At 48.9% G+C, this 25,028-nt stretch overlaps 11 protein-coding genes across 11 annotated transcripts; 5 read left to right on the top strand and 6 right to left on the bottom strand.

Annotated features, from left to right (window-relative positions):
* Positions 1-1,668: 1,668 nt before the first annotated feature.
* On the top strand, positions 1,669-4,748 carry N7473_000391 (uncharacterized protein; the record flags this gene model as incomplete). The annotated part of the gene is made up of 4 exons (XM_057146331.1): positions 1,669-2,024; positions 2,121-2,473; positions 2,788-3,124; positions 3,206-4,748. 4 exons carry the CDS (start codon positions 1,669-1,671, stop codon positions 4,746-4,748), a joined length of 2,589 nt encoding a protein of 862 aa, XP_057014217.1.
* A 945-nt stretch (positions 4,749-5,693) lies between these two features.
* Positions 5,694-6,848, top strand: N7473_000390 (uncharacterized protein; the record flags this gene model as incomplete). Its single annotated transcript, XM_057146330.1, has 2 exons — positions 5,694-5,726; positions 5,784-6,848. The coding sequence occupies 2 exons, from the start codon at positions 5,694-5,696 to the stop codon at positions 6,846-6,848; spliced, it is 1,098 nt and encodes a 365-aa protein (XP_057014216.1).
* Positions 6,849-7,319: 471 nt separating this feature from the next.
* On the bottom strand, positions 7,320-8,594 carry N7473_000389 (neprosin family prolyl endopeptidase; the record flags this gene model as incomplete). Its single annotated transcript, XM_057146329.1, has 2 exons — positions 7,320-7,988; positions 8,148-8,594. 2 exons carry the CDS (start codon positions 8,592-8,594, stop codon positions 7,320-7,322), a joined length of 1,116 nt encoding a protein of 371 aa, XP_057014215.1.
* Positions 8,595-9,756: 1,162 nt separating this feature from the next.
* Positions 9,757-10,589, bottom strand: N7473_000388 (SNARE domain- containing protein; the record flags this gene model as incomplete). Its single annotated transcript, XM_057146328.1, has 4 exons — positions 9,757-9,960; positions 10,052-10,145; positions 10,254-10,454; positions 10,579-10,589. 4 exons carry the CDS (start codon positions 10,587-10,589, stop codon positions 9,757-9,759), a joined length of 510 nt encoding a protein of 169 aa, XP_057014214.1.
* Positions 10,590-11,351: 762 nt separating this feature from the next.
* Positions 11,352-11,960, bottom strand: N7473_000387 (histone H2A.Z-specific chaperone CHZ1; the record flags this gene model as incomplete). Its single annotated transcript, XM_057146327.1, has 3 exons — positions 11,352-11,545; positions 11,729-11,738; positions 11,823-11,960. The coding sequence occupies 3 exons, from the start codon at positions 11,958-11,960 to the stop codon at positions 11,352-11,354; spliced, it is 342 nt and encodes a 113-aa protein (XP_057014213.1).
* Positions 11,961-12,329: 369 nt separating this feature from the next.
* Positions 12,330-14,726, bottom strand: N7473_000386 (OPT family oligopeptide transporter; the record flags this gene model as incomplete). The annotated part of the gene is made up of 1 exon (XM_057146326.1): positions 12,330-14,726. The coding sequence occupies one exon, from the start codon at positions 14,724-14,726 to the stop codon at positions 12,330-12,332; it is 2,397 nt and encodes a 798-aa protein (XP_057014212.1).
* Positions 14,727-16,396: 1,670 nt separating this feature from the next.
* On the top strand, positions 16,397-18,302 carry hsp70 (molecular chaperone Hsp70; the record flags this gene model as incomplete). The annotated part of the gene is made up of 2 exons (XM_057146325.1): positions 16,397-16,510; positions 16,536-18,302. The coding sequence occupies 2 exons, from the start codon at positions 16,397-16,399 to the stop codon at positions 18,300-18,302; spliced, it is 1,881 nt and encodes a 626-aa protein (XP_057014211.1).
* A 545-nt stretch (positions 18,303-18,847) lies between these two features.
* On the top strand, positions 18,848-19,913 carry N7473_000384 (NADPH-dependent FMN reductase; the record flags this gene model as incomplete). Its single annotated transcript, XM_057146324.1, has 2 exons — positions 18,848-18,868; positions 19,287-19,913. The coding sequence occupies 2 exons, from the start codon at positions 18,848-18,850 to the stop codon at positions 19,911-19,913; spliced, it is 648 nt and encodes a 215-aa protein (XP_057014210.1).
* A 302-nt stretch (positions 19,914-20,215) lies between these two features.
* On the bottom strand, positions 20,216-20,957 carry N7473_000383 (uncharacterized protein). Its single transcript, XM_057146323.1, has 2 exons — positions 20,888-20,957; positions 20,216-20,709 (listed from the first exon to the last, which is right to left on the bottom strand). Exons 1-2 carry the CDS (start codon positions 20,908-20,910, stop codon positions 20,532-20,534), a joined length of 201 nt encoding a protein of 66 aa, XP_057014209.1. The 5' UTR covers positions 20,911-20,957; the 3' UTR covers positions 20,216-20,531.
* A 417-nt stretch (positions 20,958-21,374) lies between these two features.
* Positions 21,375-22,698, bottom strand: N7473_000382 (putative mitochondrial GTP/GDP transporter Ggc1; the record flags this gene model as incomplete). Its single annotated transcript, XM_057146322.1, has 7 exons — positions 21,375-21,710; positions 21,770-21,947; positions 22,011-22,144; positions 22,208-22,321; positions 22,384-22,425; positions 22,494-22,531; positions 22,614-22,698. The coding sequence occupies 7 exons, from the start codon at positions 22,696-22,698 to the stop codon at positions 21,375-21,377; spliced, it is 927 nt and encodes a 308-aa protein (XP_057014208.1).
* Positions 22,699-23,510: 812 nt separating this feature from the next.
* N7473_000381 (uncharacterized protein) lies at positions 23,511-24,351 on the top strand (the record flags this gene model as incomplete). Its single annotated transcript, XM_057146321.1, has 2 exons — positions 23,511-23,745; positions 23,805-24,351. Coding segments are annotated over 2 exons (567 nt in total), but the record flags the coding sequence as incomplete, so codon positions are not given.
* Positions 24,352-25,028: the final 677 nt, after the last annotated feature.

Here is a 25,028-nt window from a genome sequence, read left to right as displayed (position 1 = left end):
GACTCTAGCATATTTTAGAAGCGTTTTCCGTGCTTCTGTCCTAGTGCGGAATGTCTTTCAAGTCATGTCTATCATTGTCAAATACATAGTTGTCTCAAACGATGAGTGCTCTTATGAATTTGATGCAAATACATACTCTTGAAGATTATTGGAAAGGCAAGAATAAGATTTAATTGAAGTTCAGAGACTTATTAAACAGCCGAATACTTTTCATTATCTATCGTAGCAATTTTCTTTCCAAGGCCTGAGAAATCTTCATCTCCTAAATACCGCACGGATGATACCATTTCCATCTAGTGGTATCCTGGTCCCAACCCTCTATGAGCCATGCACGAGAGTTCGGCTAGGAGGTAGATAAGAAGCTTGGTGACGTATGGGATAGGTAGCACTATGAGCTTGATGGCTTTAAAGTAGTGGTTGTCGACGGAGAAAATCGAGAGCTCAATCTAAAATCAGAGGGACTACCTAAATAGTCTACATTTAGATGACCGCGTCCGAAGTCATCTGAAAATCCTAGCTGGTCCGCGGATCATGTCCATAGGTACCGTGGTATATACAATGGCAGTCCAGAGTCTGAGACTAGAAACCAGACAAACAGTTCAACCAGACATAGTTCAAACAACTTTATTTAAAAGATCTTGATGAACCTCTTTTGAAACATCTTTCTTGATGGCAAGACACCATTTCCGTAGTGACTGCTAAGACGGCTCTGCATTTTTGCCAGGGTCTCACTTATGGGGCCCCACTGTACTATGCGTTAAGATGCTAGTTGTTGGTTTAGAGTGTGTGAGGAAGTGCCCTTCCAGTGCCTGCTAGGAGGAAGTACCTTCTAAGTAATATCCGTTTATATCATGGATTCATGCTGTTTTGGCGAAGGATTTACAACAGGCAGAATGATTAGAGATTAGGTGGTGTGGCCTAGGGAGCTAGAGGTGCGAAAATTGGTGTTCCATCACACCTAGTCGCATATTATGCTCTGTAAGTGATACCTCAGAATGTATTAACCTTGGCTATCAACGTAGTCCTATCATTACTAAAATTAATTACGGTATATTGTTTCACGAAGTTTTCGTTAACTAAGTTGTTTGTGGATATTCCTTCGAGGGTCAAGTCAAGTCATGCAGCATTTCATTCCCGTGAGGCTGAATCTCTATATCTAAGGTCTAGGTGCCAGCTTTTGCAATACAAAACATCCAGCATCGTTAGTATGATAAGTCATATCTTTTTTGACGATTTCCAATAGCAACCCTATTCTTCATGTATTATTTCTCACAAAGGTGAGTAGTAGACCATATTGCAAGAAATTTGTGTCTACTAACTTCTATGTAACTAGTTATTGCTTTTTTCTGGGATTTATTAGGCGGTTTGGCCGCAAGGCAAACAGAAGCTCAGCCTCAGCCCCCAAATTCACCTTTTCACTGCTCTGATTCGGATTTTTGCTGTGCAATCGACAAGTATTCTGCTTTAATCTCGTTTCCCCTCCTCTCCTCCCGCTTTCTCTATCCACTTCGCGTCCCTTCGCATCTCCCGCGCGTGAATACACCTTGCTAGGCATCACGGTCTCTCGTGGCTCTCGTTGCAACTTCCAGACGAGTACCAAGGGGAGACCCCACCTTGTCTCTTGTGCAGGCACTGACGGATTTCAAACAAACCCTGACAGACGAAGAAATGCAGCAGTACCAAGCTAATGCTACCACACCGGGGCCTTCGAGCATCAATGAATTTGTGAGAATAATCGATGAAAGCAAATCCAAGACGACTATGAGATGTATGGGATCTCGACTATGCACATTCTTGGACAAGACGCAGCAGTTCGCCGGCGTCGCGGACACCTTTGTCAGCTCCAACCCCTCAATAGCCGCCCTGGTGTGGGGAAGTGTGAAGATGGCCATTTTAACGGCGAACAATGTGGCTTCTTATTTCGAAAAAGTCACTAACCTGATTATGTCAATCAGCAAGCTTTGTCCAATCTATGAAAAGTTCGGCGGTCTGTATCCAGGATGCGTCGAGCTTCAAAATGAGCTGTGCGACTTTTATGCGATTATTATTCGCATTTGCATCAAGATCATCGAGATCTCGCGCGGACAGACTGCCAAGTAGATGATATCATCGTTCTTTAGTCCTTTCGAAAGCGACTTTAAGCCATTTCTTGAACTTTTGGAAAAGTCGGAGAAAAACGTCGCTCGTGAGATACAATTTGCTTCACTGAAGGCCAATCAGGACGCAATCAAATTGCAGGAGTTCGACAGCAAAAAGGACGCACGGTTTCGTCTCGACTTTTACAAAACCACCAGGAAACAAGATGACGAAGCGAATGAGTGGCGCATTGCCAAATTGAAAAGAGATTCCGAAAGATTGCGCTCCCGCATTCGAAAAAATCTCACTTCAATCGATCACTTAACGCCATGGAAACAGGCGATTCGGGAACGAGTCTCGGGAACAGCAGAGTGGTTATGCCAAGATGATATCTTCGGTCAATGGAAACGCAGCACTGGAATACCATACTTTGGTGCTCAGGTGCAATGGGAGTTGGCAAGACAGTCCTTACGTCGAACGTGATTTCTCAATTACACGGATCACGCAATGTTAATGAGATTATATCCCACCACTTCTGTTGCGCTGACAACAAAGCCACCTTGTCAGCAAGGAATATCACGGGAAGTTTGGCCTGTCAATTACTAGAGAGTCAAATTTTGAGGTATCAGTTCGATGATCTTCAAGCCCTACATGACAGAACTGAGGACCTCGATACGATGGAGGTGACTGAGCTATTGTTGTCTTGCTTAGAACCTGGCAAGATTTTCTATCTCATTATCGATGGGTTAGACGAGTGCGACGAAAAAGAATGCGATGAAGTCATCTTGAATCTCACGCGCCTTCGTCAAAGTGACACTCGCACTCTGAAAATCTTCATCGCAAGCCGGCCCGATATCGAGGGACAGCTTTTCGGTGCGGGCAAACCACAGTACAGGATCTCGGTAACTGAAGATAAGGTCAAACCCGGCATGGAACTTTACATCGATGTAACGCTGAGTCGCTTGTTGGAAAATGGGAAGTTGAAGCTGAGAGACGGGAGGCTCATAGCTACTATATCGCAAGCCCTACTAGATGGGTCAGACGGAATGTAGGTGGAAAATAGTACCCAGTGAAACTCTACAATCTTCTCGCTCTATGTCCTTTCACTGATTGTCCATCCTATTTGCAGGATTCTCTGGACTCGTCTCTTTATTGAAGAGCTCTGCGCACAAGGAAGTGACAAGGAAATTTCCGTAGCTTTAACCCAACTGCTTCGGGGTCTCGCTGAGCTTTATGATCAGAAGCTCCGTCGCGTGACGAGCAAACCCAATGTCAAAAACACAACCGACATGCTGCGATTCTGTGCTTTCTTGAAACGATCATTAACGCTTCTTGAATACGAAGACCTTCTTGGGATTAAACCAGAGCAAGAATCCCATCAACCTGGAAACTGCCCCAATGATATGATCCAAGTCATCAGCAATTGTTGTGGGCTAATTTTCGTTGATGAAGAGGACAGCACAGTGCATTATGTTCACCATAGTTTTAAGGAGCATCTTTTGGCAAGCATGGACCAGTTTTCTGGCACAATTGACGTGGCAGACGTGGATCAGCATCTTGGAATTCTTTGCCTTACATACCTCGATTTCACTGATTCCAAACGTCAGCTAGCAAGAGTATGGGAGGGCTCCAATACTCCTATTCAACCCTTACAACTCGGTGTCCTGCCTCTTCCTAGCGTTGGGAGAAAGGTAGCCTTGGAGATCCTATCTCGTGGTCGACACCTACGACATTTACGGTCTGCAGAGGTAGAAAGACAGACCGTCAAAATAATTGAAGTCTCAAGAGCACCAAAATTGGAGCATGGGCGCCAGAGGAGCTATCTTTTTCTGCCCTATGCGCAGACCTATTGGATCGATCACCTGCGAGAATTAAACGTCCCGAATGGTAGCAAGATTTGGCGATTATTCTCTCAATGTGTCGAGGGCAGTGATATACCGGCAAGGAGACCATGGGATAAATATCAGGAAGCTGACAACCGATCTGACGTGAGAAGGTCAAAGTGGTTATTAACGCATCAGCACCGTACCTTGCTCTGGTACTGCGCAATACACCAAACCTTGACTGAGGGTGACCATTGGAACCTCTATATCCTTGTGGAAGTTGTCCACCGACTTGAACATGACTGTGGCTTGAGAGATATTTTGCCACCTTTTTCACAATCCCTCCGTCGGACCACCACATTTACGTTTTGTGACTATTCCCTAGCCGTTGCTTCGAGATTAGGGTGTGAAGATTGCATCGAGTACCTGATCCAAGCTGGCGGCCGCCATGATACCCGAATTAATCAAATTTCTGGATTCAATGCTCAGAAAGTCCTCCAAGCAGCAGTACAGGGAGGTCACCTACAGGCTGTGAAAACATTGACACAAGCAAAAGTCGATATAAATGCGGCTCCAAATCCAGATCGAGAACGAACGGACCATCAAGCTGCGGCTGGAGGAGGCCATCTTGAGGTTGTGAACGCCCTGATACAGGCAGGTGCTGATATCAATGCAGCTCCAGCTCAAGACCTTGGACGAACGGCTCTCCAAGCAGCAGCTGGAAGTGGCCATCTTGGGGTTGTAAACACATTGTTACGGGAAAATGCTGATGTGAATGCGGCCCAGGAGAAGTATTTGGCCAGATTGCCCTCAACGCGGCGGCGAAAACTGGTCATCTTGAGGCTTTGAATATGCTGATACAAGCAAATGCAGATGTCAATATGCCTTCAACCGGCTGGACAGGACAATTTGGGGATCGCCAAACAGCCCTCCAAGCAGCAGCCGCAGATGGAAATCTTAAGGTTGTGAGAGCATTGATAGAGGCAAATGCTGATGTCAATCTGGTGCCAAGAAATTCCAATTGCAAAAGTCCTCTTCAGGAGGCGGAAGAGCGGGGGTATCTTCAAATTGCAGAGATATTAAGGCAGGCTGGCGCACGGAAATCAGGGCAGTACACTAGAGTCTTGCAGTAGGGTCATATACATATAGACCAAGCTGAAATCTACATGCTTGAGACTGATATAAAGTATCTATGGTTTCTCAACTATTCACGTTGAGACAGTCTTTCTTCGGAAATAATTTGATATCAATAGGTGATATTTTCTAGTATAATAAAAAGAGGATTATGGCCAAGATCTAGGTAAGCGAATGACGATTTTGATAAAATAACATAAAAATAGATATATTAGCCCTCTTAAATATGGTCGTAGAATGTACTTTTCCTATAGTACAGTAGTAACCGTTCCCCGCAATTGCGGCAATGTTTTGGTTGGCAGTGGAGCCTGCGACTTTTTGCCCGCTGAACCTCCGCTACTTGAGAGCTTCACGATTCCAATTCAAATAACTGCTCAAAATCACACCATTTATAGATCGTGGGCAGTCTCTTATAAATCACGTGAAGCCTGACTGCGAGGAGAACCGTACTCCACCAGCTCCGAACAACCCTGAGTGCGCCAGAGCTATCCCCTCTGATCATTGCTTCCGCCGCGGACTGCATTCCCCCATACGCCAACAACCTCGCGACTACACGCGCAGCGCTGCAGAGGAGAACTACTCAGCGGCGCCGAGTCTCTCCCCGATTCTACTTCTATTCCACTACACTTTACCAGGTCACGCATCAATACCAGCGCAAGAATGCTCTCACTCCCCTTTCTCACCCCGCAAGACGTGAGCTTCATCCCCAACGCCCACCATATCCCCGACTAGTCTAACAGAAACAATCAGTCCCACGAACTCTGGTTCGGCGCTTCTCAGCCCTACCGCTCCTCCTCTCTACAACAACCCCACCACGACGCTCCAAGCCATCACCCAAACCGTCGCAACAATGTCTCAGCTCCAACCAACCACCGCGCTTTCCTCCCCTCACGCGCCCCAAATAACTCCCTCGCCGCTCTACACGCGGAAGAACGCGCCCTGCGCTCGCGCAAGAATAACATCGCCTCCTTCGGCTACTCCTGGATCCGGCCTGCCGGCTGCGCCAAAACCATGTTGGGCATGAAAGAAGAAGAGGCCGAGCGCGAAGAAGCACTCGCAGCGCTAGCTGCCGAACAGGAAGCTGCTGCCGCAGTTGATCCCGATGATGTGGGGATGACGATGGGCGAAGAGGGCGAGGAAGAAGAGGGTATGGAGCGCGACCTGGACGATGATATCCCCGAGGCGGAGGAAGGTCTTGTCGAAGAGGGTGAAGAGGGACTCGAGGAGGATGGATTGGGCGATGAGGAGGGTTACATGGAGCGGGACCTGGACGATGATATTCCCGAGGGATACCCCGATGATGACTACGAGGAAGAGTCCGATCTGTACGAGGAAGAAGTCGACGAGGACTTTGATAACCAACCCGATCTTGATGCGGATATTCCCGAGGCTGCAGGCAGCGAGGATCTCAGCCGTGATTTGGATGATGATATTCCTGATGCGGTTGAGGATGGATTTGAGCAGGAGGGTGAGTGGCAGCATACTGATACTGAGGATGAGCTTGATAACGAGGATGAAGATGAAGAACAGGGGAGTATCACGCGTCCGCGCTTGGAGAACTTCCGCACGAGTACTCCGAACAGTCGTGGATTACCGCCTCCCCCGTTTATGCGTCGGGATGTCCAGGGCGAGACGGAGGCTCAGCGGCGGTTTATTAATCGCTGGAGTGGTGGGGGTGATGCATTTGACTCGAGCAGTATGATGTTTGAGGAAGATGATCTACGTGCTTCGATTACGAGTCAGAGTAGTCGACGCAGCGGCTTTGGTCGGCATTATCCTCGCCGTGTGGGTGGTCCTCGGGACAGCCTCAATTGATGTGGTGTTGTTTCTTCGTTTACGTGGCACGGGGTGGTTCATTTTTAGAGTCTGCATTGGGCTATGGCGTTTTTCTAGATGGGAGACTAGGGTCAACATATTTTTTCGAGCTTGGCCTTGGTTGCTTCCAACAACATGTACGAAATTCACAGCTATCAGTATACCATTCTTCAGTGGGTAGTTCTCTATGGCACATCGATGTTCTATAACAACTGGAAAGCATATCCCTTAAACATTGGGGCACGAGAAACCGAGTCATTGGCATCCGCTGATAATAGGTCATACAAGTTCTTGACTTTCTAAGTAATGCTCAATTATAGTGACGGCCCAAGTAATGCCCCAGGCTATTCTACGAGCGTCAGTGGAGTCAATTCAGTACAACATGAGCAGCATGCAACGAGGACTTGATGGGATTGAAGAAGCATAAACAATATCAAGGAAAATCAGGAATACTTAATGAAAACAAACAAGCTAAAGCAGTTCAACCTCAGTGTCCTTGGTCCTTTCACTCTCAGCCCCAATCTTCCCACCAGCCCCAGGCCCTCCAATCCACATATAACTCTGCCACCAATCAAACCCACTCTTATAATGCGTCTCCATAGTATACCCCTCCTCATCCGACACAATCGAATGCTGAGTCCCATCATAATCATGCAAAATACTATCAGCATCAATCCAAGTAATATTTTTAATAAATGCCGAATGAGTGAACCTCGTCCACGGCCACTCTCCACTCCCCATATTGGTCGAAGTCAAAGTCTCATCAGTCTGATAGACCGCCCCATACCAACTGACCTGATCACTACCCTGCGCAAGAGTTTGCGCAGGATCGGCCACGTCGGTTCTGAATAAAGAAGCAGGATAATACCTGATCCAGCGGTCAATAACGTAGACCCGCCAATTCCCCTCATGAAGGGGGACCTTGATAGGAATTATGGTTTGGAGGCCACCGTCAGCGCAGAGAGGGCCTATCGTTGCTCCTGGGGAAATGGTGTTATCGTATTGTACCCAGCATTTGACTTCGGTGTTCCAACCGCCCTTGTTATCGGAGATTTGAGTGTAGCCATTCGTATTGAAGAAGGTGAATGAATGAGGATGGGCAACTTGGGCGGGATAAATGATCCATCCAACCTCGATAGTCTGGTCACAAGGTTCAGAAGGATTACCCGGTGTGGGAACGTTGGTTTTTATGACTGCTGTTTGGAGAAATGAGAAATCTTGTCTGTTTTGGACTGCGGCTTTGTAGCAACTGAAGTCTCTGCGGGTGCCGATGTTGTTGATTGTCTAGCCCTGGCGTACCAGTGTGGCCATGGACTGAAGCTTTCTTTTTCCCTTGGTGGAGGGGGCTGTTTCGCTTAGGCGTTGTGTCAAGGTTGGCTTGTTGCTTAAGAGTTTCAGGTCTTGTCGTAGAATTGGTACTGTTCCACCGGGCCCTTTCTCGGCGCCTTCCATCTCGAGCGAAAAGAGAGGGCCGGTTGCCTGCTGGCAATCGGGCTCGGAGGTGACTTTGGTATTGGGGGATGGATGGAAAGGAAATGCAGGGAGAGGTGGAGGGGAAGCTATCTCTCCCTGGGATTCAATGGGGATCCAGTCAATGATTTGGCCATCGGGCTGTACACTGGTCTTGAGAATATTGAGACTTGCAGTCTTGCCGACGAAGTATTGAGCTGTTTCAATTCTATTTCGACTTTGACTGCCAGCTTCGGGGTCGGTGTTGATGCCTGATTGAGAGTTTGTCGCAGACATGGTTGACACAGAATGAGGAAATTGACTTGGTGTGTGATGCTTGGTTGAACTCGGATTGAGATATGACCCCTGTTGTTGTTGTATAGAAGCCGGTTCTCAAGTCTGTAGATGACTTTAATATCCCAAGAAAGCCTTGTTCGGACACGCTGCTGTACAGGTATCACATGCTCGTAAAAACTATTAAAGTTATCAGGATATAGAAGCCCTCCTGACCGCTATGTTCAGGGTTTGACGAGCATCGAGCTCTTGATTCGAGGTTTTATACTTAAGGGGTTTGCAGTTGTATCATGGCAGCTAGTGGTAGTATACGATCTAGAAGGGGTGTGATCCCTCAGCCATGTTCCACCAAGTGAACCATATGAAAGGTTTGAGACCCATGTGTTGGTTCGATTGTGCATCTCACGTTTCACTTTGGAGGAACGACGCGGCCACGCTTCCACATGGAAACCTACCACGTTCATATCTTGTCTCAAATTGAGGAAGTGATCATGGGAATTCAGGTAGGATGAGTGGCTCTCAGAGAGTGGTAAGGCTCATGACTTGAAGACTCGGAGTAGCATCATCGGGCATGACAGAGATGAACATCCAGCAAGTATTCAATTTTCTCATATGTTAAGTCTGAGTGAATCAAGCAGTCACGGAGGCAAGATAGATGCAGAAAAGAGAACATACTAGAAGAAATGGACATGATTCTACTCCAATGTAGTTCCAGAGCGGCCGCTCTATGTGCAAATCCCATTATTATATACTTATACATCCTCGAAGGCCAGCAACCCGATCTTCTAGCCAGTCGAAGCTTGCAAACACTGCACCAGCATCTTGTGGGCAAGTTGGCACCGATACAGCGCAAGAAGCTGGACAGGACCAAGACAGCATGTAACCAAAGAAGAATCAAAGGGCTCGTGGCGAGTTCCAACCACGAGTTCACAGAGAAACAAAGATAACAACCCAAACGCCGCGGCCAATTGAAAATCATGCAAGTAAGAATCAGCTTAGGAGTATGCCTTGCCATTCCCAAGTGCAACGGCAAGCCACCAGTCGTCGTAGCAGCAGCTCACACCTCTTCCACCAAATCCCCATCAACAAATTAAATAAACCGCAAGACCCAAAAGCCCCTGCATATAAAGCGCAGCTTGAGCGTGCTGCGAAAGCGTATAATCCCCTAGAACAACCAGACATAGAAGAACAAGAAGAAAACAGCAGCGAAAAAGCCCAACCAGACTCTCCACCCGACACCAGTACGCTCCGCCATGCGCAGCATGCGGTTCATATTCCCGCGGAGCCGTACACGGGTACTCTCGAAGGAATTCTCGAGGGTGTTTAGGTATGTAGTATCGCGAATTTCGTCGCCGATGGCTATCGTCATCTAGAACCAAAGAAAATTAGTACATGACTATAGAACCGGGGCTTGTTTGCTCTTATTCTGGGGATGCGGCAGCAGTCTGGGAGATGCTTACATCTTTCAACATCTTCACTTTAGCAGTAATACCCTCCACCTCAGCATCATTTTGCGATTCAAGCGAAGAGAGCACAGCATCGGAATAGTGGCCCCTACAACAACGGATTAGACTATATCCAACCCAAGCCGTAACAAAAGCAGTGTCGTCCAAATGGACACTCCTCCTTCATTCCCTGGATCCTGGAAAAGAAATGACGTACTTCTTATCAGGCGTCGCACTCCGAAAACTCGCGCTGCCATTCCCATTCCCATTGGGATAAGCATTCACTGCTGGTCCCGCATACCCTCCATACCCATATCCACCCGCCGGAGCAGGGGATCTACTCGCGGGACGTGAGTCGCCGCCACCATAGGAGTCGAAGAGGGAGGAGGAAGAGCGAGGATCTCGTTGGCGTGGGAATCTGCTCGCAATAGAAGGCCATGTTAGCTAAATTTTTGATTTCGAGCCCGAGTTTGAGTCCAGTCCAAGTGCGCAGATCTGTCCTGCAAAGGAAGGGGAGAGAACCGGCTAAGAGTATATCATACCGTGAAGCCATAACGGAATCGTAGCGTGTGGTTCAAAGAACCGCGGTATTATGTGGTGTCGTCAGTTCAGTTGATCGTTTCGGCGTATGTGTCTAGTTGAATGAGGACATTGCGGGATTGCTGGGAAACCAGATGTTGGCTTGTTGAGGTGTGGTTGGTGCTTTCTTTTGATGCTTGCGGAGCACAAAAACACAGGTGGCCAAAGCGTAATAGTGGCCGAGACCGAGCCGGATGCACGTGATGGGGGTGGTTTTTTTTGTTTACTTCTTGTATGTGAGGGAGGGTCTGAATTGGTTATGTGAATTTTGGTTATGGATATTGTGATGGTTTATTTGCATTGTGTAGATATGACCAGGTTTGGTGGGTAGTGTCATATCGTTGAGTGTTATGGATCCAGTCTAAGTCAATATAGTTCTACGGATCTACAACTACCATCTATAACGAATAGGTTTCTAGCACCATCACTCAGAAACACATATATTAGTCTGAGCCAGAAAACAAATTTTAAAATCAAGCGAGCTTCATTGAGTCATAGTCATCGCTGTACAAGCAGCGCAAGAGCCCAATTCTCAAAGCCTGCCCGGGAAAACCATCCATGCTCAATTGAGAACGGACGCGCCCGCAAGCTTCAAGAAAAAAGCGAGAAGGAGAAGAACATGCTCTGAAGACACGACCGAGAGAGAGCCACCCATTCCACCTAAGCGCCGATCCTCCAAAGCACAGTCCAGTCATTTATCATTCAGAGCTTGAGCTTTCATGGCGACTGGCGGCGCTTAGTCGTGCATCTGGTCGTCGTCATTAGCGCCACCCTGGTAGTCCTCGTCGTCATCTTCGTCCTCCTCCATCTCGTCGGAGGTCTTGCTGCGCACTTGCTCCCAGTCGATGGTCTTGCCGCGGGTGCGGCGGCCACCGGAGATGATGTTGGCTTCAGAGATGGGTTCCAGGTTGTCGTCGACTTCCTCCTCGTCTGTAGTGGTGTGTTAGTATTGTATTAATTGGGGAGGTATGGGTATGGTGAGAGCGTTGAGGGATCGCGACGCGGATAACCCATGGCGCGTTAACCCATTGGGTCATGACGGCACAACGCCAGGGCAAAATGGACAGTAATGGTGGTAGGATGTAGGTGGGGGATAGAGGAGGGGTTGTGTACCGTTGTCAACCTATTGCAACGAGTCAGTAAAAGGTTCCTGATGATGATGGATCATACAATCCAAGGTAACGGGTAATGCGCAAGGTAAACATACCATCTCATCACCGTTCTCAGACTCAGACTCGGTGTCCTCGTCCATGCTCAGCTCGGGCTCTTGGGCCTTGGCCTTGCCCTTCTCCGCGAAGGCGGCACCGGTAGCGGAGGGGTCGTTGATGGTAGCGTGGTCACCCATGATAGAAGAGTTTGTGATTGTGAAGTGGATAGATGTAGAAAGAGTGGATTGGAGGAGAGAAGGAGGGAGAGTGGAAAAGGGAGGATTTAAAAGAGACGGTCTGCAAGGTGTAGCTCTCCAACCAAAACAACCTGCAACAGTAAGGGACGCCTCGATCCCGTGATGTGATTCGCCGCAGTGGGGCTCGGACCCAGGAGCCTCAGGCATACACTGGTGGATGCCTAGACTCGACGGATAATTACATGCATGAACTACTAGGTGAGTGGCTACTAATTTACAAGGACTTTGAAAGATGTAAAGAAGGGTTGTAATATATTTGTGAACCTTATAGCAACGAATACCCATATTTTTGGTCAAGCATGGCGCCATTCACCAGCTCTCCAGTGCAAAACACCGTTCAACCGACTCGCTTCTATTCCCCCACCAATTCGGCATCGAGATCTGCTTGCCAGCACCAAAGAAGAAAAAGATGAGCAACATGTTCAAGTTGAATCCAGCATCAAATGCCGCCGCAACCAGATAATTATAGCGCTTCCACACCTCAAAGTGTTTTCGGTACGCCCAGTACATCACAACATACCCGCCGATGATAGCCGACGTATAGCCAGTGCTGACATTTCCGTAGAACATCGCCAGACCTCCGAAGAAAATACTGACGTTCCACAGATCAATGCGCAGCCGCGGGAAAAATCGGTGGAAGATGTAGAGGATGGGCGGGATGACGGCTCCCACGAGGAACGACCATGGCAGCGGCGCCATCTCGGCTTCAGCGAAGAGTCGCTTCGGTCCTAGGATAGCGTACTGGACACCCATCGTGTTCGAATTGCGAAGACTCTGGCCGGTCCACTGGTTGAGAGGATCTGTTTTCTTGCCGGTGATGTAGTCACCCTTGGTATCCATGATCCACCGAATGACGGCGTAGTTGATAGGAACACCCATGCAGACACCAAAGATCTGGGAGAAAAAGATCTCTCGTGGTGGGATATGCATGTAGTGCCCGATCTTCTGGTCCTGCAACATATACTGCGCGCGATACCAGGCATCTCCGGCGATGGATCCGTATACGGAGGGGCCGCATGGGTGCTGGTGGCCCGAGCCTGCTTTGGTGTGCACCATGTAGCCATACATCAGCTCATTGAATGAGCCGGTCTCGAGCTGGTAGTTCGAGATCGCGTACAGCCAGGCGAAGGGGATGACGAAGACGGCCGCACTAGACAGGGCCACGAACAAGGTCCAGATAGGAATGAAGAGGTATCCGCACGCGATACAAGTGATCAGGATAATAAATCCGGCCAGGAACAGAACAAAGTACCACCACAATGGGATCTCCTTGTATTGTCTCTGAATCACATTCAGGCGATCATGATATGCGTGGTGAATACCCTGACCTTCACTCTGGTTTCCAGCAGCCTTGGCCGCCTTGGCTGTCCTGCGGGTTTCAAGGATCTTCTTCAGATTCGAGCTGACTTGTGAGAAGCCAAACGTCGCAATCCAGGTAATCGCAGCTGGAAGCTTGGCGTAATCGAAGAAGGTCGCCCACACGTTCTGCACACCCATGTACATAGGTCCGTAGTGCTCGTACGCAGTCTGGTTGAGGTGATAGTCGGGCGTGAGCACCTTTGCAGTTGGATAAGTGGTACCATTGGCCAACATCAAGCTATTGGACATGATGCCATGCTTGAAAGAGCCCATATTTCCCCACTTCGCAGCAGGAATGAGAACCCAACAGTTGAAGGCAAAGGCCAGGAACAGGAGAACTTGAGTCCACCAGGGGGTCAACATGATGGAAGATCCGTTCCAGTTGATGTTTGACCAATCCAGGGAAAGGTTGAGGAAGCCCATGCCTCCCAATCCAGACCCAATAAAGTTGGCCACAGGGTTCCGCGGCGCAACCCAACACAGAAAGGCCAGCGAGGAGGTAAACGGGAATGCATACTCTGGAAGGAATTGCCATAGCGTCATTCCCAACAGAGCAAAGAAGAAGACCTTCATTTGGCGTCTTGCAAGGCGTGAGGAGGCATCTGTCTTGCGGAACGTTTCGAAAAGTGTGGTCTGCATCAGAGCCTGGGGCCAAATATACTCAGGATCCGGCAGGAGAATATTTCGTGCCAGGGCCGCAAAAGCGTATCCGATCCACACAATGGAAAGCATGAAGAAGATAGCCACAGCAGGGTTAATCCGCTCTCCATACCAAAGCTCTGCAAGTACAATAGGAGCGTATCCTAGGTTATAAGTCGCACCAGAAGCCGCTGTCACAGTAACTAACACATGTTCCTTGATGCTCCAGGGTCCCGGGTTCAAGCTGAATCCCCAGCTCGTTCCGGGCACTCGAATATTCCACGCGGGCAAGGTTCTAGCCAAGAAGTGACCAGCATAGTGACAGGCGATCTGAACAAAGAAGACAGAGTATGGAGCTTTTGTGGTTCGGAAATAGCTCATCTGGGATAGAAAAGCGCCGGGAATAACAAAGAGAGCGGCCAACACAAAGTACCGGAAGGTGATGGTCGGTAGGGTCGGGTCGTCCGTCAAGTTGATCAGTTGGCGCACTTGCAAGGGCAGCGCGGCGATTTCGGGGTTGTCGTGACTTTCTTGCTCGATAGCCGCGGTCTCGCCCTGAGCCTTTATCGTTTCCTCATCCATAATGGTACCGTCCAGTTTATCCTTCGAGGGAGAGGGCATCTCGACATGATCTTCCGCGACCGTCACGGTGGATTCCTCCGTCTCTCCGGCCTGGCGCCTTCGCTTGAACGCACTCAAGAACGCCATCTTGTACAAAAGCTGGAAGAGAGACCGTCTGTCTCTGCGAGCTTAGATTCCAGCAGGTGGCGGGGAGGGAGGAGCAGAAGATGGACTGGGCCAGGCAAGGGCGAGGGAAAGACATTTTCTTTTTATAAAACATTATTTACAAATTCTGCACTGCACTGTCCTGCACCATGGCGTGCGACCCCATTGTCTCTTCGCCATTCGGAAACAGCGAAGATTGTCCGACGGACACACCGATTCTCGATAGTCCTTGAGAGGGGCAATTGAGGATTTGACCAATGGACAAGCTGAATTCGAGGGTCAGGATTGAGACTAATGTGCGGAGTGTTACATTGAACGCGTGCCCATGAATACCCAACCGGCCAAGAAAGCTTGAGCAGCTTGGATCGAAATAAAGAAGAATAAACTCCAGTGGCCAGTCATGCCTAGCGCGGATGGCGTTATCAGCCCGGAGCGCCCAGGGGCGGTTAGTGCCGCGGGCGTTTTCCTGAAAGTACGAGTCCAGATAAAAATCCGTTCATGAGACTGGGAAGATCCAGGATTATGGTGGTCTGATGTGCATGATTATTGGGTCTTGGGTTTGTAGATTGGGATTTCTATGTGTCACTGGGAGCTCGGGGTGACACCAAGAGGGCACGTGTAGTTTTTCTGTTGCTGTAGTACTCCGTATCCAGTTCTACTCAGTATGGAACAACGGCTCTTTGATGGTTGTTTCTTTCATTGTTTAGTATTGAGAGAGAAAAGCAACTAGTTAGCTAGTTAGTTATATGATCATTCTTAGTCAATCTACAGTATCCGGCAGGAATATCCGAAAGGTTTATTTGTGGCGCTGTGAAGGTTAAAGTGCTGTACGCAAGATGAGAGTTTAAGGATTTAGTGTCCTGGCACGGCTGCGTGGCTTGTCTTGGGAAGTTGGGGCCTTGATGCCTCATTGCTTTAGAAGCCTTATTGCCTGAGGTGTCAAGGTTGCAGAAACTTGGTGCCCTGTCTTTGAGGCCTTAAATAGCACGTGACTATCTGCACGTGAGTCGGTCTTATTGTGTTGAGTGGCTGTGGAGTCCATGAATTCATCATGACGCCCTCAAGTGGTGACCATACTATTACACTTATGACTCACCAATTTCTCACCTGTGGCTGTTACATCCGTCTGTAACATACCGGACCAATACAGAGTGTCACAATGAAGAGGGACAAAGTCATCCCACCATCGATTACATCATTCCCTTGCCCCACCAAAAATTTTCGACCAAAGCGTCAACAATGAAAGAATCCCAAAGGAACCAAAGCCCAATTGAGTTCATTCGCGAAGAGTCTTGGGCCTTCATGTAGCTTGTAGTAATGCATAGCCCCCACTAGACCCATCTGGAAGGCCCGGCTGGCCTCCAGAAAGGCGTAGACTGGCTGTTGCTGGGGCAGAGAAGGTCATGGAACCCGATGGATGCCCATGGAAGCTCACCTGCTAGAAGCTTCTGAACAATACACCGCTCACTATATAGCAGTATTTCGCTGCCCACACCTCCTGCCTCTTTCTTTTTTTTTCCCTTCCAGACTTCACTTTACCTTTTAATTCTCTCTCCTCCCTCATCCCAAACTTCTTCTCCTGTACACTACCCACTACCAACTTCACGAGTTTCCTTTCCTTACGACCTCCTTCACACACATACACATTCACAATGGCTCCCGCTGTCGGTATCGATTTGGGTACCACCTACTCCTGTGTGGGTGTGTTCCGTGATGACCGCATCGAGATCATCGCCAATGACCAGGGTAACCGCACCACCCCCCTCGTTCGTCGCTTTCACCGACAGCGAGCGTCTCATCGGTGATGCCGCCAAGAACCAGGTCGCCATGAACCCTCACAACACCGTCTTCGACGCCAAGCGTCTGATCGGTCGTCGTTTTGAGGACGCTGAGGTCCAGGCCGATATGAAGCACTGGCCCTTCAAGGTCGTTGACAAGGCCACCAAGCCCATCATCGAGGTTGAGTTCAAGGGTGAGGCCAAGCAGTTCACCCCCGAGGAGGTCTCTGCCATGATCCTCGTCAAGATGCGTGAGACCGCTGAGGCTTACCTCGGTGGCACCGTCAACAACGCTGTCATCACTGTCCCCGCCTACTTCAACGACTCTCAGCGTCAGGCTACCAAGGATGCTGGTCTCATTGCCGGTCTCAACGTCCTCCGTATCATCAACGAGCCCACCGCTGCCGCTATTGCCTACGGTCTTGACAAGAAGGTTGAGGGTGAGCGCAATGTCCTGATCTTCGATCTGGGTGGTGGTACCTTCGATGTGTCTCTCCTTACCATCGAGGAGGGTATCTTCGAGGTCAAGTCCACTGCTGGTGACACTCACTTGGGTGGTGAGGACTTCGATAACCGTCTCGTCAACCACTTCGTCAACGAGTTCAAGCGCAAGCACAAGAAGGACCTGACCTCCAACGCCCGTGCTCTCCGCCGTCTCCGCACCGCTTGCGAGCGTGCCAAGCGCACCCTCTCTTCTGCTGCCCAGACCTCCATCGAGATCGACTCCCTGTTCGAGGGTATTGACTTCTACACCTCCATCACCCGTGCCCGTTTCGAGGAGCTCTGCCAGGACCTCTTCCGCTCCACTATGGAGCCCGTTGAGCGTGTCCTCCGTGACGCCAAGATCGACAAGGCCTCCGTCCACGAGATCGTCCTCGTCGGTGGTTCCACCCGTATTCCCAAGATTCAGAAGCTCGTCTCCGACTTCTTTAACAAGGACGCTAACAAGTCCATCAACCCCGATGAGGCCGTTGCCTACGGTGCCGCCGTCCAGGCCGCTATCCTGTCCGGTGACACTTCCTCCAAGTCCACCAACGAGATCCTCCTGCTCGACGTTGCTCCTCTGTCCCTCGGTATCGAGACTGCTGGTGGTGTCATGACCCCTCTCATCAAGCGCAACACCACCATTCCCACCAAGAAGTCCGAGACCTTCTCCACCTACTCCGACAACCAGCCCGGTGTCCTGATCCAGGTCTTCGAGGGTGAGCGTGCCCGCACCAAGGACAACAACCTGCTCGGCAAGTTCGAGCTCACTGGCATTCCCCCCGCCCCCCGTGGTGTTCCCCAGATTGAGGTCATCTTCGATCTTGATGCCAACGGTATCATGAACGTCTCCGCTGTCGAGAAGGGCACCGGTAAGACCAACAAGATCACCATCACCAACGACAAGGGCCGTCTGTCCAAGGAGGAGATCGAGCGCATGCTCGCTGAGGCCGAGAAGTACAAGGCCGAGGATGAGGCTGAGGCTGGCCGTATCCAGGCCAAGAACGGTCTCGAGTCCTACGCCTACTCCCTCAAGAACACTCTGTCCGAGGGCAAGCTCCAGATCTCCGAGGAGGACAAGAAGAAGGTTGATGACAAGATCAACGAGGTCATCTCTTGGCTCGACAACAACCAGACTGCCGAGAAGGACGAGTACGAGTCCCAGCAGAAGGAGCTTGAGGGTGTTGCCAACCCCATCATCTCCGCTGCCTACGGCGGTGCTGCCCCCGGTGGCGCCCCCGGCGCTGCTCCCCGCTCCGCCGATGATGTTGAGGAGAAGCCCGAGGAGCTTGACTAAATGTCTCGCTTTGAGGATCCTCTTTGATTTTCATGGCACTTGGTTTTTGCCCCTTAAACTTGGTTGATCATCCAATCGACTGTTGGGGTGATCTGGCTCGGAGCTTTTTTCTTTTTTCATGCCTTGTTTTACGAACTTATGGGACATCGAGTTTTTTCTTTATTTTCGCGAGTGATTGCATAGATACAAGGTTATCTCGGCTGGGAAAAGTCCTGGCGATACCAATCAAAATTTCATATTAATTCAAACTGTTTCTCCTGCAGAATGAGTAGATCGTAGAGACGTAATACCCTTTTTCTGTCGAACATATTAGGTATGGCTTGAAGGTTGATGGGTTCTTTCCTCACACCAGCCAAGCACATTGAGCATAACTTATCAGATGTGTCTTTTCCTCCTATTGTCTAGTTTAATCCGACTGATGGTCTTCTTGGCCCGTCCATATGATATGATGGGACTAGTCCATTGTCTTGGTTGTGAATGAGGGAGGCATTAGGAAATATCCCCAGGAGAGCCAGCCCAGCAGGGCCATTCACTGACCCCCAACGATGACAGTCATAGGCAACAATGTAAGTCTCCAGTCTTATCTGAATTTTTATTCGAGTCTATATTTGGATTCTAGGATTATACTTAGAGGACGAAGCTTTATTAACAGCGAACAAGGCTTCCTGATGTCTGGCCCGCGGGCCCGCGGAGTGACCCGCGGAGGAGGATTCCCAATTAGGCCAGAGATGGGAATTTGAAGTATTCAATATTAAGATTTGGAGTGAATCGATAGTATAAAGCTGGAGAGATGGCAATCATAATTCTCCTTTATTCCAGGCATCAATTCAGAATCAAGCAACTCTTTCTCAATCGTCTTCGAACAACAAGCTCCACGAGAAACGTCTTTATCATCTTCCATCTATCAAATAATCTACAAACAATGTCCACTCCAACCAACTCAATCAGTCCCCCAAAAATCGGCATTATAATCTGCAGCACCAGACAACCCCGCGTCTGCCCTCAAATCGCTCAATTCGTCCTCGACACAATCAAATCCAAACAATCCCTCACCCCCTTACCCATCCCACCACCTCCCTTCCCATCCCAACACCCCAGCTCTCCCTAATCGACCTCTCCACCCACCCCCTCCCATTCTTCAACGAACCCACCATCCCCAGCCAAATCAAACACCCCTCCGAGTACTCCCACGAGCACACTCGCGCCTGGTCCGCAGAAATAACCTCCTACGCCGCCTTCATCTTCGCCGTCCCCCAATATAACTGGGGGTATCCGGCCGTAGTCAAGAACGCGATTGATTACCTTTACCATGAGTGGAGTGGGAAGCCTGCGTTTGTGGTTAGTTATGGGGGTCATGGGGGTGGGAAGTGTAATAGGCAGTTGAGGGAGGTTTTGGAGGGGGTTAAAATGATTGTGGAAGGGGGGGTCGAGTTGAGGTTTCCTGGGAGAGATGTGCTTGGTAAAGCTGTGAGGGGGGAGGATATTGGGTTGAAGATGGTTGGTGGTGAGCAGGGGGAGGGGATGGAGTTTTGGGAGGAGGAAGCAAAGGCTATTGGGGAGGCGTATGAGGGGCTTTTGAGGGTTTTGGGTGAGGGTCAGGCTAAGGTGTAGAGGAGGGTTGGGTTGAGGTTGGTGTTTTGTTTAGTTGGTGCTTGCTTTTTATAACTGAATAGAAGGGTGGTTTTACTTTGGAAGACATATGCCTAGTCAAGGCCATATAGAGATAGAATATTTACATATAGTTGATACCAATACTCAAGCATGAGGTTTACATATGTTAACACTACACTCCGTAGACATAAAATGCAATCCATGATCATCATGGCCGAAATATCTACGTATATGCCTTGAGTAGCTGACAGTCTTAGCAAAAAGTGTTTGCAGGGGTTTCGTAGGGGAATTCTTGTAACAACAGCCAAGCTCAACCGAGACTACCCCCTCTCATTTGGTGTTATATCTAGCTTGCAATATGCTTTTGTCAAACTGCCATGAGAAATCTGAATAGCGAAAGCTTCGCTTCAACATTTAGGTATCAATCAATCAATCAATTAAACCTCGGCCCATAATCCAGCAAAATACAGAGTAACACCAAAACCCCAAATTCCCAAATATCAACCCCAGACCAGGATGGGAAATATATGCAGTGTAGTGTAGTGTAGTCCAGTCCTTGCGATCCGCACCCAAAGAGCGCTACTTTCCTATGCGACAGTGTAGTGCATATCAATCCATTCAAAGATCCTTAAAATCCCCATTCCACCACCTCTGCAACCGCCGTTGCCCCAATGACACAACAGTCCCGTATCCAATCTCCGATGCTTTCTCGGGATTCTGCTCGATTTGTTCGCGGCGGATGCGGGAGAGGGAGGCTGCGATGCCCATTGTTACGGCGAAGATGGGGTCACCGATTCTATTTGGGAGAGTGGGAGGGTTAGTTAGTTATGTCAAGGTGTATTTGGTGTTTGGGGGGAAGGGATGTTCGGGAGGTAGGTTGTTGGAGGGATCGCGGATTGGAATTGAAGCCGGGTAATTCATGCGGGATTTTGCTAGGTTTCGAGTTGTTGGATGGGGAGTGTATTGGCACATACTTTGAGAGAAGGTAAACGGTCATCTTGGTAGACTTTGCTTGGGCGTGGAGGTATTAGTGTCGGGGCTACGCGGTGGTGGTCTGGTTTGAAGATGGAGCGATGGAGTCACGTGATATGATGCTTGATGAGTTCGGCGTCATGTCCACGAATTGCCTAATACAGTTCTCCTTTGAACAATTCTAGATTGATATTATGAAGCCTTTGTTGCCTAGTAGAGATGGAGGAGTTTTGATTCTTCTTAACTGTAAACTAGACCCCGTCGCAAATAAACCATATCTATGAGGGAAAAAAAATACACAAGCGGTCCAGTAAAAGGCTGGGCCACGACAAAAAGGCCCGCACCAGGGACAAAGACGCCGGGAAAGAAAAAGGAGATCAGAAGAAGAGATCAGAAGAAGATGTCGGGGTGAAAGAGGAGAGTGTCGAAGAACGCCGCGGCTATAAAGAACTCATCAAGTTATCTTGGCCTTGTATTTCATTTCCCCGTCTATACAACCTGGCCAAAGGCAGGGATCAGGGTCTGAGCGAGCCAGAAGCTGAAGACCAGCTTGGGACCGGTCATGAGGAGCTTGGGGGTGAGACCCTTGAAGAAGGAGGGGAAGCCCTCGTGCTTCATCATGTTGGAAACGATGCGGAAGCCGGACTCGGGGTGCTCGAAGTTACGGTTCTGGATACGGGTCTTGATCACGTCGAGAGGGGCGGAGACGACCAGGGAGGCGCTAGCACCGCAGATGGAGGCGACGAAGTTCTGAGACCAGGAGGCGGCGTTGTAGTCCTTCAGTTTGTAGATATACTCCTTGGCGAAAGCGGAACCACCGAAGAGCTAAGTAGAAGATGATTAGTATTGGGGTCTGGAAGTGGACAGCAACAAAGATAACTTACAGCGAAAGATCCGGGGGCGTTACGAGCGGCAGTCCAACCGGCACCACGGTACAACCCCATACCCTCATCGGAGATGATCTTGAACAGACCACGGCCACGGAAGGCCTCGGGGTTAGTCTGACGCTTAATCTTCAGGACGTCCAGAGGAAGCAGGACAATCTCTCCAATGCCGATCAAACTAGCGCAAAAAGTCAGAATCAACCCAGTATATTATCCCAGTCCGTCCGAGGGTATATCTCACCTGCCAGCAGTTGCGTGCATGATAGCCTTGCCAGTTCCCTTTCCGAAGGCATTGTCGAAGGTGGCACCGTGATGCTGGGCGAGGTAGTCACGGGCAAAGGGCTGACCACCGTACTTGTAGATACGCTGGAGGACCTATTTTCAAAAGAGTCAGCGGATTGTACGCTTTCCCACCGGATATCCCATCCCATCACTAACCTTGTAACCAGCGGCGTATCCCAGACCGGGGAAGAGGGAGGTGAACTTGCGGCCGACGGTGGCATCGGCGTACTCCTTGAAGACGACCTTATTGAACTCGGCGGCGGAGCCGATCTAACACAGTGGTTATTAGAGACTGTCCGCACGCTCGCAATTATTTTCCGGTGGATACTTACCCGGGTCTGGTTGCTCATCAACCGCTTCGCCGTGGTATCGACCTGCAAAGGGGGAGAACCCCAAGTCAGTGATGTGACAGGACAGTGTTCCGGGATCAATTGAATCGTACGGGGTGGAAGACCATCAACTCGGCGATACCAGCACAGCCTAAAATGTCATATCGTTAGCGATTGACTTGTCGCGTGTCGACCTCTTTTTTTTTGTCGAAAGAGTCATTTGTTGATCTCACCGGAACCGAGAAGACGAGCAGTCGCGGATTCCCTCTTGACATCCTTGGAGGCGGCGCCAGCACCGGCGGCAATAGCAGGAGACATTTTTGGTTGCGAAGGGTTGAGAGACTCGAAGGAATAGACCAAAGAACAAAGACCAGAAACCAGACACCCAAGAGATTCCCCCAGGAACGAGAGAACATGTGCCTGTAAATTTTATCGGAGCGATTCGGGTGGGCCGCTAGTCCCAATTGGGAGCCGGAGTCGGAGGAGCTGTTCGGGTCAAAAACTTAACTATACTAGGACATTATATGGGCCCATACACTTTACACTGTAGACCTATGAAAATATTCTAGAAGCTTAGATTTAGTGATAGAATTTCTAGGCGACACTTCTGCTATCATGACTATTTACATTAAGGACTTTCTCGTATATATTCTTGAGGGAAAGAAATCAGAAAATTATTCCTTGAAGCGCAGAACCATTTACTACCCATGAGACTGTGTTAATGATCTATTGCCTCTACTCTGGTGCAAGTAGTAAGTATCATAATTTTTGCCTGATTTCATTTACCAAGTAAAACAATACACATAGAACACGTCCTACTCCCAACACATGCTTATCTATAACAGCTTTGCGCCTGAGGCAGAAACACGACGTGCAACTATGCATACTTCTTCGCCTGACCAGCGCAACGCTGCCAGCAAAGCACCTACCAATTATCTACCCCGTTTGAATATTCCATATTATCATCTGTGCCCAGACGAGCGAGTGATACCATGTCATTGTAGCTTTCTATTTGATTCAACTTGGTTGATATCTCGTCACCGAGCCACTGACGTCATAAGCCGCAGCAGGTCTCTAGAGTATATTAAATGTCAACGCAATCATTTAAGTCATAAGTCGGTAAACTCACAAGAAATCTTTACTATCATACATTATCAGTTATCAAAGCACTCAACATGAGTCCTTCTAATACCCCGAAACCCTTTCTGGGCAATGGAAGACCCCAAACCGACCAGAAACAAACTTATTCCGAGTGGGCCAAGGACATCTACAACGACCAATACGAGAAATGGGTGCCCTGGATCGAAGATCAATACCTGAAGTGGTTTGGAAAAGGTGATAACAAAGCGTCCTATGCAACAAAAGGTAAGTTATATCTTGCAGTCCTGAAGGTTCTTTCCCGGAAGCTAAGACTTTTTACGTAGATACTCTCTCCAAAACAAAGGTCACGGGCATAGACCAAGTGGACAAGATCCAAGACGACACATCCAACCTTGTTGGAAATCAAATTGGTGACAAGGGACTTTTGGCACCAGTTGGACAGTTCGCATCGAGGGAGGGTGCCAACAGAGCTGAGAGAAATGGCAAGGATGATTCAGGTTCGTATATGGGACCTGCTACCGGTCTGTTCGAGAAGGGGAAGGAGGGTGCCAGTAGTGCAGGGTCTGGGCTGGCTCAGGGTGCTGAGTCTGTTCAAAACATGACAATAGGGAATATCCCTGGTGCTAGGGGTGTTCTCTCAGGAAGCAGCAAATAGTCGATCTGACTTGATGTCTGCTGGCAGGTTACGTGCCAACGACCGGTCTTCTGAAGATACTTACGTTCTATTTCTCTCTGTTTTTTTCTTCTTTTTCTGTCTTTCTTCCCCTTGGCACTATGTTGTTTATTGGCATTTATCACATAACGGGGCTCAAATTTTTTTTAAACACGACAAAGCGCCAGCGCTACTGCCCTTCATCTAGTTCCTTCGATCTATATAAGAATGACAAATCTCAATAATGAACTTATAAGTATTTCCCATCGCTGATTCCACTGAATGAAAATCGAGGCTCGCTCATATAGTGGAGCAACAATCAACTACTGCATGTGTCTGGCATTTCACAAGGCTGAATCCTGAGGCCTAGGAAACAGCCCGACCAGAAATAATGCTTGAACCCCCACTCTTTTGACAGGTTAATTCAAGGGTAATCTGGTTCGCCTTCCTCAACTTCTACCATCTCAATCTATTGTTCGATTAGTGATTAGTGGTAAGTAAATGATTTTGGAGGTTTGTCAAGATTTCAAAATTTCCCTGGGTAGAACCTGCCGTAGCCACCGCGGGGTTGGATATCAATCGTCGTAATCGAACATGCGGGGATTTTACTGCAAGGATTCTTAGGATGACGCAAGTGGTATCATTATTTCAGAAATTCCATTGCATATTCTTACGAAGCACAAAATCTAGAAGGAACACATCAATATATCATTTCAACCATGCTTGGACCATCGACCATGGGTTGCCATATCAACACTCACATTTTCAGTAAATCTACACAACACAATCTATCTAATTGACCTAATCTGATCAAAAAGCTAAATCAAATGTCAATCAAGCTACACACCGGAACACAATACACAATACATAAAAATGTACTGCTAGAGGCTCAGAA

Source organism: Penicillium subrubescens (assembly GCF_028828155.1).
Source record: "Penicillium subrubescens strain IBT 31985 chromosome Unknown utg000001l_segment0_segment0, whole genome shotgun sequence".
Classification (NCBI taxonomy): domain Eukaryota; kingdom Fungi; phylum Ascomycota; class Eurotiomycetes; order Eurotiales; family Aspergillaceae; genus Penicillium; species Penicillium subrubescens.
This window is presented reverse-complemented; position numbering and strand designations above follow the sequence as displayed.

Coding starts and splice junctions, on each gene's coding strand:
- N7473_000383 (XM_057146323.1), bottom strand. CDS start 20,910: ATGACCGTTTACCTTCTCTCAAA. Junction 20,710..20,887: donor ACCGTTTACCTTCTCTCAAA/GTATGTGCCAAT, acceptor TCTCCCAAATAG/AATCGGTGACCCCATCTTCG.